Source organism: Stenella coeruleoalba, assembly GCF_951394435.1.
Source record: "Stenella coeruleoalba genome assembly, chromosome: 10".
Taxonomy (NCBI): domain Eukaryota; kingdom Metazoa; phylum Chordata; class Mammalia; order Artiodactyla; family Delphinidae; genus Stenella; species Stenella coeruleoalba.
In genome coordinates, this window is record NC_137156.1 from 23518543 (window position 1) to 23531693 (window position 13151).

At 54.0% G+C, this 13151-nt stretch overlaps 2 protein-coding genes across 3 annotated transcripts; both read right to left on the minus strand.

Moving 5' to 3' along the window:
- Positions 1-1210: 1210 nt before the first annotated feature.
- Positions 1211-4672, minus strand: DDAH2 (DDAH family member 2, ADMA-independent). Of its 2 annotated transcripts, none has more exons than XM_079934376.1 (7): positions 3769-4349; positions 3270-3633; positions 3055-3154; positions 2856-2929; positions 2559-2678; positions 1870-2019; positions 1211-1680 (listed from the first exon to the last, which is right to left on the minus strand). In XM_079934376.1, exons 2-7 carry the CDS (start codon positions 3564-3566, stop codon positions 1564-1566), a joined length of 858 nt encoding a protein of 285 aa, XP_079790502.1. In that variant the 5' UTR covers positions 3567-3633; positions 3769-4349; the 3' UTR covers positions 1211-1563. The 2 variants fall into 2 exon arrangements, with proteins under 2 accessions (XP_079790502.1, XP_079790501.1); XM_079934375.1 differs by lacking the exon at positions 3769-4349 and adding an exon at positions 4472-4672 and having other exon boundaries at positions 1212-1680.
- A 354-nt stretch (positions 4673-5026) lies between these two features.
- Positions 5027-10406, minus strand: CLIC1 (chloride intracellular channel 1). The gene is made up of 6 exons (XM_079934574.1): positions 10167-10406; positions 7967-8076; positions 7648-7773; positions 7384-7490; positions 6725-6906; positions 5027-5759 (listed from the first exon to the last, which is right to left on the minus strand). The coding sequence occupies exons 1-6, from the start codon at positions 10203-10205 to the stop codon at positions 5598-5600; spliced, it is 726 nt and encodes a 241-aa protein (XP_079790700.1). The 5' UTR covers positions 10206-10406; the 3' UTR covers positions 5027-5597.
- Between the last annotated feature and the right edge of the window lie 2745 nt (positions 10407-13151).

A 13151-nucleotide genomic window follows, 5' to 3' on the forward strand; every position in this document is an offset into this window, starting at 1 on the left:
ATCCTTGCTCCCTACCCCTGCAGTATTCTCCACCATTCCAGGTTTGTCTTTTTCTTTATCTGCCTTCTCCCTCTCCTGGGATGCTGTCATCCACAGCCAGTCCTCAGCCTTTTTCTGTGCAAGCAACATCCATAACTCTCTCCAGTTCAGATCTCTGATACGAGATTTCCAAACTGTCCCTCAGACATCCCTGCCTGGCTGGCCCTAGGCATTCTGCACACAGCAGGTCCAAAAGCCAACTCACTGTCATCTCCCAAGCCACTTACTTAATCCTTCCTCCTCTGCATTCTCTCTTGATCAACCCCATTGCCCAAGCCAGAAATGGAGAGTCATGTAGACCTCCTTCCTCTCACTCCCACACGATAAACCAAGTCCTGTCTTTCTATTTTAATGTCACTGTCAAATCCACACCCTTTTCACACCCAGCACTGCCACCTGAATGTACTCTTTATTTCCTCCCTGGATTACCCATAGCCCCACCTCATCCTCCTGCCCTTGTTCTCCTCCCTGAAACTAGAGGTATTCTCCCCAAATGCCAACCTGCTCCTGACAGCCTATATTTCAGCAGTATTTCAGCTCTGGGCCCTTGGGCCTCAGCTTTGGGTTCAAGGTGCTACAGTACTCTACTTACTCTCCAGGCTCATCTCTGTCACTCAGTGCCTAGAACAGGACAGCCTTAGAGAAATTCTCCCCAGCCCCCAAATGCGCCTTTGCCCAGTGCAATTCCTTCTTCCTGGATTAGCCTTTGCCTCCTCCCCACTATCTGCCTGGCTAATTCTTATTTATCCTCAGGACTCAGTTCAAGTGTAGCCTTTGCTGGGAAGCTATTTCTGACCCACTTTGCCCACCCCTGCATACACTCTGATGCCCTAGGGAGCCCCCTTATTTCTCTCATAGCAACAGCCTCCTGTGAATTGTTCCATTACAACCTGTATTTCAATTTATAAGAAATTTTCACGTGAGTCCCCTGATATCAGGAGACTGACCCTTTTTATATCACCGCTAAGCCTCAGTAAATGAGTGAAAATGAATATCCCTGGAAGTGTCATTTCCTCCTATCAACTAGGGATGGGCTGTTGATCCTCCAGTCTCTGAATCATCTGACATTTAGATAAATTCAGTGAGTGATTCACCCATATTTTTTCTCTGCCCTGTCCGTCTTGTGCCCAAGCAGCTATGACAGGGCTGGACAATGAGTCAGTGAGCACTGAATGATGAATGAAGGAGGCCTGATGAATGAAGGAGGTTTGATGAATGAAGGAGGCCTCCTTCCCAGCACTGACCCCAACCTCAGGTTTCAGCCCTGCCCTTGACCCCCTGCCCCAGTAAGACACCAGTCGCAGCCCAGTCGCAGCCCAGTCTAAAAGGTCAGTTCTGTTTTATTAGTTCTTGAGGAGAGGATTCACCCAGTGACCTCCATCCTTTTTCTCACTCTATGCCCTCCCCCTACCTTGGGGCCATCTCCCCACTACTACCTATTCACTGTCCTTTATCTAACCTTCCTTCCCCTTCTACTCCTATGCCACCCTGCCCCTGGTCAGCCAGGACCCCAAGGCCAGGCTCTCAGCTGTGGGGGCGTGTGCTGAGCACCAGGCAGAGGGAGCTGAGCCCAGCGCCTGCCTTCTCCAGTTCCGAGCAGGACACAGGTACCAGGGTGACGTCAGAGAGCTTCTGCAGTGCCTGCAGGGAGGACAGTGTGTGGGGAGAAGGGAGTAAGACCCCAAGGCCCACAGCCAGGGCCCCATTTCAGCCAGCTAGAGTGGCCCCACCCTGGCTTCTAGAAAAGGTACCCCTTCTTCCTCCCACTAGGGAGGCCTGAGCCCCATTTCTCTGGTTGTTGTTGGTGGTGGAGCTCCTGCCTTCTCTCACCTCCTGGCTGTTGGGCAGGTCCCCGCCTCCACGGTGCAGGAGGAAAGGGGGCATACCAGGCAGCCCAGGACGCAGAAAGAGACAGTCAGCCGCTGCATCATCTGGGAGGGTCAGGGAGGCATAGGGGTGATCCGTCAACACTGCCATTGCCTGGGGGAGAGGAGAGAGGAAGCATGCAAGGCTCAGAGCCTCTCCAAAACTGAGTCCGGCTGCCCTACCACCGCTAAGGGCTGGGGACAGAGTTACATTATTGTGGAATAATAATGATAGCAATCACATAGCACTTACTATGTGTCAGGCACTAAACGCTTTAATTAACTTGTCTAATTTCCAGCTCGGACTCACACGCAGTTCTTTCCACCTGCTACCCACTTCTCCCCTACTTCCGATCCCACGGGTCGGTCCTGTCCATCCTTCAAGACACAGCTTGGGTGCCCTTTAAGGAGTTTCTTGAAACTCGGGAAAACGGTGTTAATTGCCCCTGTTCCTCCGTGTTGCAGCTGTCTGTCCCGTTTATAATAACTTCTTGTTTTCACACGTGTTTTCACATAGATGGACAGCTCCATGAGGGTAGGGGTTGGAGTTAATTCTCAGAGCCTCCCAACTCCCCGCCTCCCAGGCCCGGAGCCACGCCCACTTTTGTTGGCCGCGCCCCAACCTGCCCCACCCCAGCCCCAACCCCTTCTCACCCTGACAGCTTTTTGGGCAGCCTCGCTGCTACCTGCCACCACAGTGCGGGGTCCCCCCATGCCGCAGAGGCCACGCAGGTGGGAGGGGCTCGAGACCGGCACCGTGGAGACGGCGAAGTCCTAAGGGGAACAAGGGAAAGTATTCAGGGACGCGGGAAGGGTGAGAGGATACCCTCAAACACAGGCTGCTCTCAGCTTCTTCCTCCTCAGCGCGGCCCGCCCCGCGCCCCCGCCCAGGTCCCTCAGACCCCCATCCGCTCCCTGCTCCCCGCATCCAAGGCTGGTCCCGCTCCTCACCCGGAACGTGTCCGCCACGATCTCAGCTCCTCGGTGATTAGTCCACCTGGAGAGGCCTACGAAAAACTCCCGGCCTGAGCCCAGGGAGGCCGTCGAGGTATGAGGCGGGAGTGGGTTGGAAACAAGGCCCGAGATGGCCCAGTCTCCCAAAGTCTGCTTCCCTGTGCCAAGCCCCAGGGTGCAGGCACCCCAGCCTCACCGGTGAAGAGAACATCAGTGCCATCCAGCGTCGCGTTCTCGTCCCCCATCTCCACAATTCGGAGCCCCAGGTCCTGGAGGGCTTTGCGGACGCCATCGACCTTAGGGCAGGAAAAGAGGGCGCGAAGCGGAGACATTCCCACCCCCATTCTTCCCTTAAGCCCCAGACGTCCAGATCCTCCCGTCCCCCTACCCCACCCGTGCCTAGGCGCTCACCTCCGGCCTGCGGGCGGGGCTCCAGGGCCGCGTAATTAGGGCCGTATCCCCTTGGATCACAGCGGTGTCACCAAGCAGCGGTCCCAGCGGCAGCGACTCTTCAGGAGGCAGTTCTAATAGCTGCAGCCCCAATCGCTGCCTCAGTTTACCCCCCAGCACCCCATGCTCCCTCTGAGCTTTGGCTAGGTCCAGAGCCGGAAGGCCAGCCCCCGCACCCTCCCCCGACGCCAGGCTCTCCGGGACCCCCCGGATCAGGGCATGGGAACAGCGGCCCAGCCCCTCCCCTGGCGTCCCCATCCCATCCACACAGACGCCCCCTCCGGCTGCGCTGATTTCTCAGTTGTCTCTTTTTAACTTCACCTGTCTGGGAGAAGAAACAGAACGGGGGTAGGCAGAGAGAGACATGCAAAGAAGGGCATAGGGGGATGGTTAAAAGCGCCCGGGTCTTCCTCCTGCCATCTCCGGGCGCCCCTCCCACTCCGCCCCACCCCCTCCAGACCTTCCTCTCCTGCCGACCCCACTCCACCCCGCATCCTCGCGGGTCTGCTGCTTTAGGGGAAGTCCGAGGAACGAGATCGGGATCGCTAGTCTCCAAAACACCTGTTGCCCCTGCTCGGGGTCTTCGAGAGGTCCCTGCCGGGCGCCCCTCTTGGCAGCCGCTAGGATGCGCTCACTCCCAAAAAATGCAGCGGCCCCGCCCCCTTAACCCTCTGCTGCTCGCTGCCTTAGGGACCCGAAGTGCGGCGAGGAGCCCACAAGGGTTATGGGACAGGAGGAGACAGCTGGGGAGAGAGTCAGGACCTGGGGGATGAAAGTCCTGGGTGTCCGAACGAGAACGGGAGAGAGGGACAAGGAGGGAGGAATTAGAGCCTAAGGAGTTAAACATCCTCTCTACCCTGGCCGGTCACTCCGTTCCTAGCGCGACCCAGTGTAAACCAGACTGAGTCCCGGAGGACTGGGAGAGGTCTAAAACGAAATCCGAGGGGCGGGGAAACGGGGGGGCGTGGTTCTGGGGAGCAGGCACCGCTCCGGGCGCCAGGACCGGGTGCCCCAGTCTCCCGATCCATCTTTCCCAAAGTCCACCCCGACTCAGCTCCGCACCCAAATGTCGACCCTCTGCACTGTCCGGCGCAGGCACGGGCCCAGCACCCCCAAACTCCCCCCACACACACGGTCCGAGGAGCACCTCCCACCAGACTCACCTCCTGCGGCCACCCCCACTCTTGCAGCTCTGTGCTCTTGGCTGGGGCCCCACCCCCTGAGGACAGAGTTGGTGAAGAAGAGAGTCGTAGTCTTCAAGCCTAGGGGATTGGAGCTTTGGCTTTGAGGGGTCCCCGGGTAGGCGCGCTCAAGTACTACAGTGGGTCGGGGGCGCGACGGTCTGGCGGCTCCGGGGCATTGTCTAAGCGGGACGGGGCGGGGCTCCTCGATGCCACGCCCATTCCGCCCTGCTTTGCCGCGCCCACTCCACCCCGACTGCGCCCCCCCTTCTCGGAATTCGGCCCCGCCCCACGAGCTCTGCCCAGACCCACCCAGATCTGGTCGGCTCTGGCGGCTGGGCTGCGAGTGCTACATGGAGCACAAAACAGCGCTACGGTGGACCCGCACTAAAAATGGCAGCCCCGTCACAAGCACCCCTCTTGTAAATTCCCGGTTTCTGCCAGGAGTTCGAGGTCATTGACCCACTCTTCATTCCGTGTTGCTCACACTTCAAGTCCCCTTTGTGTAAAAACACTAGATTTTCTTTTTTCCTTTAAAATTATTTATTTATGTTTGGCTGCGTTGGGTCTTCATTGCTATGCGCGGGCTTTCTCTAGTTGCGGAGCAGGGGCTGCTATTCTTTGTTGCGGTGCGCGGGCTTCTCATTGCAGTGGCTTCTCTTGTTGCGAGAGCACCGGCTCTAGGCGCGCAGGCTTCAGTAGTTTTTGCACCCGGGCTCACAGGCTCTGGAGCACAGGCTCGGTAGTTGTGGCGCACAGGCTTAGCTGCTCCGTGGCATGTGGGATTTTCCCGGACCAAGGCTCGAGCCCATGTTCCCTGCATTGCCAGGTGGATTCTTAACCACTGTACCACCAGGGAAGTCCCAAAGCACTAGATTTTCATTCTGTACTTTATTACTGAAATACGTTGTCCTACCAACCCCATAGTAAAAATCTCACCCAGATCCCCCCTCCTTTCTCCTCATCCCCCTCAGCAAGCCCTGCACAGGTGCTCCAGGATTCTATGCCCACTGGCCATTTTGGAGTGTGTCCATTGGGTAACCATGTGGAAACCACCCAGGGCCTTTGTGGAGAAAATGGAGGGGGGCGAGGGAGCTCCAGGAGGGGCTTATTTGAGGGCCTTGGCCACTTGCTCATAGGCCAGCTCGATCTCCTCATCATCTGGACAGGTGGAGGCAAACTCTTCCCGAGCATAGGCATTGCGCAGGTACCTATGCACTCCCCGAAACACATCCGGAATGGAGAATCCTCGGTACTTCTTACATACCACCTAGGGGTGGGGAGAGGAGAACCAGTAGGTTTAGCTTCAGGAAAGTGACATTGGCTGCCATGCTCTTGGTCTTTCCCTTATCCCAAGGCTTCATGATAAAATCCAGGCATTCAAGTAGGTCCACTATCTGGTTTCTCTTCCGATGATTCTTATCTCCCATATAAATCATCTTCAATCATCTTTCTTAACTCCTCACTGTCTTGTAAGGCCTTCACCCATCCTCTCCGCTTACTGAAATCCTGGCCATTTATAACCAGCCCCTTTTCAGGCCACCCCAGTCCATGGTGCTAGTTTTCCCCTCTTGATTTTGAAATATGATTCACAAACCATAAAACTCTCCTCTTGAATTTCCACAGCAACTTTTTTCTACTTTTCATTTGGCTTTTAATCATGTATTATTAATCATGTGAATGTTTTATCTTCTCAGCTAGATTTCAGATCCTTTGAGGGCAAGGACCAATCACCACATATCTTGTCTCTCCGTGCCTAGTACAGAGATTTTCAGTACACAGTTCTGCAGCAGACTGACACTGGGCCCACATTTCAGAAACTAAACCGTAGCTTTGAACTATGACAAAAACACGGGAACCAGCAGTTTTCATCTTCCACAAGAGGAAGTGGAGACTGAAGCTATAGACTTAAAACTTTGATTTTAGGAAAAGCCTGCTCTCTGATCTGGGGATCTGGCAATGACAGAGACAGGAAGAGCATTCTTGAAAGTAACACTGGGATGTGTTACCCTAGGCCAGTCTGTTTGCACCCACACCTTGCATCGTGGAATGTAATTCTCTCAAGTAGTGGTCTTGCCAGCAAAGACAACAGAGAAGGAATGGGGTGGTGTCTGCTATTGAAAACCACCCTAAGAAAGAAAGCACCTTTGGAGTGATTGTCATGGGAAGCCTGCGTGGGAGACCCTTAAAGAGCCATCCCAGCGACCACCCTCTCCTCCCACAGTGACCACTCACCTGTACTATGTGGAGCTTTGGCAACAGGTTGCAGTCAGCCAGAGTGAGCTCATTGCCGTCCAGAAACTTCCTCTGAGAGATGCCCTCATCCTCAGCGCTGGTCTCATCTACTTCATCTGGGAGAGGGGATGTCAAGTAATTGTCTAAAACTTTCAGGGCTTTCAGGAGTCCCTTCTCCAGGTCTGTGCAAGAGAAGGGAGTTGGTAAGAACATCAGAAGACTGACATAGTCCAAGAAGGCCCATGAGGGGGTGAACACTAATGGTGAGGCCAGTCCAAAATAATAATAGCTAACACTAATGTGTTCATTTTCTCTGTGTTATTCTAAGCAATTTACACACAAAAACTCATTTAATTCTCACATCAACCCATGAAGTAGGTACTGTTATCCTCATTTTATAGATCTGGAAATGGATGTACAGAGAAGTTCAATGAATTCCCCAAAGTCACACAGCTACTAGAATTTGTACTCAGGTCATCTGGATCTAGAGTCTCTCTCTCTCTCTCTCTCTCTCTCTCTCTCTCACTGACTCTCTCTTTTTTTTTTTTAATTGAAGTAAGATTTGCCAACATTCAGGGTATCTGAATGTCCAGGTGCCCCTAATCACTGGATCTTTCCTATTCCTCCTAGGACCCAGGCCTCGAACCCACAAGACTCACTATCATTGAGAGCTGGGTTTGAATTCTTGATGTAGGCAGAGAATTTGGCAAATATGTCCAGCCCAGCTGTGTTGGATTCAGGGTTCAGAGCTGCCAGCTTGGGGTACCTGGAAGCCAATGGGACAAACAGGATAAGATATCTTCTGAGGAGGAACCTCAGCTCCCCTGCCACAGCCCCACCACCATCTCTGTTTTTCATTTCTTCAACCTCTCTCTCCCAGAGTCTCCCAGCTCCCCTACTCCCCTTTCCAAGTTCCTCTATACCTGGGAGGGCACAGCACCGCCTCCAGAAATTCCTCAATCTTGTTGGTGTCTGTGTGCACTTCAGTGCCATACAGCAGGAATGGGAGCTGCCCTCCTGGGCACAGCTTCTGCACCGTCTCAGTCCGCCTGGAGGAGAGACCAGGCATTAAGACAGGAAAAGGGAGTTAGGGAGACCCAGAAAGGAGAGATGGAGACACGTGGCAAAGAGACTCCGGATAGAGGGGAAAACAGTGCAGGATGGAAGGACTCAGGTGGGTGAGTGTGTAAGTGTGCATGTGTGTGTGCACAAGGGAGTTTAGAGGAACAGAAGTGCACCTACCTTTTGGTGTCAACAGTGGTGACATTGAAGGTGACTCCCTTGAGCCAGAGCACCATGAACAGTCTCTGGGAGAAGGGGCAGTTCCCGATCTTGGCCCCATCACTGCCAGCCTGGAAAGCAACCCCCAGCCCAAGGTTAGGCCTGGTGCACCCCACTCATCCCCAGGCCATTCTCTGCATCTCCTACTCCCAGACCTAGCTGGTTTCTGCCTAGTCATGACACATACTCAGTCTCACCGCTAAAAGCACCCCTCCAGAACTGGGCTCTCTACCCTGGGGTCTGGGTCAAACCTAAGATGGGTCAGTGAGAATATCTTCTGCAAAGGTAGGCTTCTGGTTCCCCAGAGAGTTGAGGACGGATGGAGGTAGGCAGAGGGAATGGGCTTTGGAGAACTTGGAGGATTTGGACCCTAGAGAGGGAACACTAATGGTGGTGTAGTTAGTTTTCTCTGTACTATCCTAAGCACTTCACATACAAAAACTCATTTAATTCTCACATCCACCCATGAAATAACGCCTAGAGAGGGACTTTGGTGAGGCTAGAGTTGTGGGCTAGAGGCCTGGATTCCTGAATGGAGTAGAGCCTGAGAACAGGAGAGGTGGGGCAGGGTTTGGCAGGAGTTCTGGTTCCCTATACCTCTACCCAAGCAGCTGGGTGGGGAGTCAAGGGGCTCAGAGCCTCGTCCTAGAGATGTGGAGGGCCTTGCAGAGGGGGGCTGCCCTCTAATCTGCAAGTAGTGACCTCATCCCCCAAAGGACACCTCCCCGTTAGCTGAGGGTGATTCATCTCACTGTGTCTCCGGTCTCAGCAGCTTCCTTCCTGGCAAGCAGTGGGGGCAGGGACCTGTGAGGCTGAGGCCTGGGCAGTGAAGGCCACCTCCCTCTTCCCTGGGCACAGCTGGGGTTTCCCAGGACAAGTCCCCTGGCTCCGGATAATCTTCCTCACACAGGACCCAGGGCTGGAATCTCTAGAGCGCAGACTCACCCAGGAGTAAAAATAAAAATAGCCCCCGAGGCAAGTGTGAGAGTGAGGTGGGGACCACACCTAAGGGGGTCGACCCAGGCATGGCTGAGGGAGAGGGAATGGCTACCGGAGAAGCCCTAGCATAAAGGAGTGGGAGAAACGGGCTGGAACACACAAAGGCTAGATGAACAAAAGCGGGGAAGTGGAGAGAAAGGAGGCAGGAAAGCGAAGGGTGGGGAGAATGTGTGAACCGGGAGTTACCGACGGAGGGGGAGGTCGCTAAAGGGAGGGAGGGGCACAAAGAAGAGATCCAGAGAGGGGAGAGAATGCAGTGCTAGTGGGGAAGGGAGCGGGGAGGAAACGGCAGCCTGCGGTTTCGATATGCAAATGCCTTGGGACCACCTCTCCTCATCCACACCCGCAGAGAGCACAGAGCTGGGGCGACTCTTTTTCTTCTGTTTTTGTAACCCCCAAACCCTAAACGCCCTAACTCAGCTCTCCTCCTTCTGCTCTCTCCCCATCTACCCTCGCGGTAGCCACAACTCAACTCTCATCTCCTCGCCACCAGCCTTTCTCTCGCTTCTCCAAGTCCTCAGAACACTCATTCTCGACCCCATCACCTCTCTGAGCCAGCTTCTGGAACTCTACTCCCCCTCTCCCGTCTCTTTGCACCCCACCAATTCTTCCCAGTTCACCTGGTCCCACTCCCAGGCCTCCGGACCACACCCTCTTCCTTGAAACCTCCCCCGCCCCGACACCCCCCCATCCAAGTCTCCCCCACTATGCTCCTCACCCTCTGATCTTCTTGTAGGGCCCTCGTCCGGATGTTTCCCTCTGTCCCACCCAAAGCCTGTAGGTCTGCTGCCCCCTTCTCTCTCGGTCCTCCTATCAGCTGTCCCCCCACACCCACTCCCGTCAATCTTCTCAGCTCCTGGGAACCCTCCCTTTTCTCTACTTTCCTGTCCTTTAGGCTGCTGGAAACTTGCAGTTCTACAAACTTTTCAGGGTTGAGCCTAGATTTCTCATTACCCACGCACACATCAATTGTCTTCCCCTCCCAAACCCCGGCCACCACCACCCCAGGCCCCTGCCACACACGCCCTAAAGACTGCACGTGGGCTTGGGGGTGGGGATCAAAGAGAAAAGGGATTAGGGAGTTAAGGCTAGAGCTGGGGAAAAGTGCAAGTTGCCTTCCAGTAACTCGGAGGGGGGCCTAGGAGGGAGAAGGTGTTCTTACCTTCACGAACAATTCGACCTGCGGTTGTTCTTCGGCCATGGTTGCGACGGGGACCAGGAAGCGGCCGTCTCTGGGGGAACTGGGAGGGGGCGGGGCCAGGGAGAAGGCGGTCTCACAGAAAAGATTCTCTCCCCCAGACCTGGGACTACTCGCCCTGCAGCGCCGCAAGAGCCCGATCAGACCCGCTCACTCCAGACGCGGCCTTTCGACCAGTCCAGCGTACTCCACACCCAGCGGATCTAGCTCTACCCCCTCCTGGGCTGGATCTGGGAGCTGACTCACGGACCGCCCCGCCCTGAACCTGCGGAGGGGACAGGCGCGGGGGCGGAACACGATGACCTAGGGAGTGGGCCCGGAGGGGTGAGCCTCAGGTCTCCCAGATGATGGGGAAGGGGGTGTTGAGGAGAGGGAATCCTGGGAAACTTCTTGTGTCCCTGCCAGTCTCCTTGAACAAGGGACTTTTTTCTGCCTCAGTTTCCCTGCTTCATTAATCAGATTACACTCCCACTCAACCCTCGCACAAGAAATCTGACACCGACTGCTTGAGCACGTTTCTGAGGGCCCAGAAAGGGAATGAATTATAGAAGGGAAAGGTGGTCCTTTATTACTTTCTCCAAGTTCCCTCGGAACTCCAGTCCAAATTCTGGGTTGCTAGGACTGTGGCCCAGGAGAGGGACTTGCAAGTGGAAGCCTGGGTTGGAGGAAGAGAGCGGTGAGAGGTAGGGCAGGGGTGGGGAAAGGAGATAACCAGGCCTTGTGCTGGGGAAACCGGAAGCTGAGCCAAGGGGCTTCATCACTGGCGGAGGTACTCTCCCGCTCCGTAGCCTGGTCAGCTTTAATGCTTCTACTTCTGCCCCCCGCCACCCCGGTCTGGGGCTCTTTCCTGTGCCCCTTGCCCTTTTATCACTGACGGGTTGCCTTGGAGTTAGGGTGGAAGCATGGGGTTATTACGGCCCCAGAGTAGAGCTGCACCGATGCTAGGGGCTGGTGGTAGTTGGTCCTATCATGGGGGAAAAAAGTGAAGATCAGACAGAATAGTGTGAGTGGAGTCCTCAGAAGGACTAAGGACTCCGCAACAAGAGAAGCCACCGCAATGAGAAGACCGCACGCACAAATGAAGACCCAATGCAGCCAAAAATAAATAAATACATACATACAGAAAGAAAGAAGTAGGGAGGACAGAGGAAGAAGAGCTCTCTCCCTCCCTCCCCAATAACCTTGATTTTGGAGGTTCTATCAAACCCTTTATGATCTGCTGAAAAATAGCCCAAAAATATGTCCTCCAGACTGGACATATGCCAGCCTCCACATTTGAATCTCTCTCCTATCCAGCCATCCCCTTCTTCCTCACCACCCTCTGTCTAACAGGACACCTACAGTTCCAGAAAATCATGGTGGAATGCAAGGACATAGGAGCAAAACAGGGCTTGAAACTTAAAGAAAGCGAGAGAGTTGGGGGAGGAGGGGGTGGAGTGAAGAGAGGTGCTGGAACCAGCAGTTAGCGGTTTCCTCTCATGCTTCCTCTTCTGTGGGTTTTCTCCTCCATGGAGGAAGGCCTTTCTCTGTCCTCCTCAGAGAGGGGATATATTTGGTGTTTGCTCCCTTGAATTGTAACATCCGATAAGGATGTAGAATGATTCAACGAGTATGTGTTTGTTGGTGGGGAATCTCCTCCAGGGTGACCCTCAAAATCTGCACACATGACCCCTTCCATCTGAGGAAGGGAGGTCAGAGCAGCGCTACTTCTCCAGCTGGTCCAGCTGGTCCATGTCCACCAGAGAATCTGCCCCACAAAAGTCTCCCTTCTGGGAGAAGCCTCAGGCAAATGGGGCCAGACAGGTTTGACAGCTTCTCCCCTGCCTCTCTTTCCCTACAGCTTTTATAGCTAGAGCTGCCTTGATCAATATTGACTTTGGCTAGCTGGCATGGCTACCCACAAAGTATTTTTCCTTAACTTCTCAGGTAACAACAGGTAATGCTGCCCTCTCCTGGTACCATCCATCAGTGCCGCATGGGTCTGAAGCCAGGGGCTATACCCCCAAATCCTGCATCAAAGAAGTTTCCCTCCCATCTCAATCTCCTTGCCCCTGCTTTTCTCCTATCTCAGTATCTCCCCTTTTCTTCCCCAGCCTTTCTTTCCACTCCCTCCCCTTCCTCAGGTTGGTAAACCGGTCCCTAATCTCTTCCCACCCCAGATTGGAACGTGTGTCCCTCCCCAACACTCCTTAGAGCTGTCACCTGGCCTCCTCCAGGTTTCCATAGCCCCATTGCTAAACAATTTGCCAGGGGTAACCATTAACCTAGCCGTTAACTCACTCCCCCACCTTTCTCACTAGAAGGGATTTTCCAATCATTGGTTAGCAGAGCCAGGTTACCATCTTTCCTAAGCTCTTGGGTGGGATCTCCGCATCTCAGAGTACCCAGAACAAAGCTGGGGGTGAAGATGTATTTTAAGAGGTGTTTTTAAAAGTATATGATTGTTTATTTCGTTCTCCTTCACTATCTCCTTGCTTCTCCTCCCCTCAGACACACACACTCAAAAATTAGGCTCATGGAGTAGGGATTTAATTACGTTCCCTGTTTTGAGTCCACCACCTGGCCCGGAATGAATGAATGACACCCTTCTGTCCTTAGGGTGTGTGTGTGTGTGTGTGTGTGTGTGTGTGTGTGTGTGTGTGTGTGTGTCGAATGCTTCCAACTTCTCTTGGGGCGCTGAAATTATTAATTAGGCCCTGTGGTGTCCCTATGGGAGTGATCATACTCTGCACCCAGGAAACAGGCAAAGGTGGGCTGAGATAGGAGTCTCGCTTCTTATTTCCGCTTATTTATTTAAAACACTCACGTAGTTCTTACTATGTTTGCCAGGCACTGTTCTAAGCTCATTATAAATATTAAGTTAGAATTGTTGGCATAGGTTGAATTCATGTTGCTTATCTCCACTCTCCAGAAAAAACAAAAACAAAAACAAAAACCGCCCCAAAACGT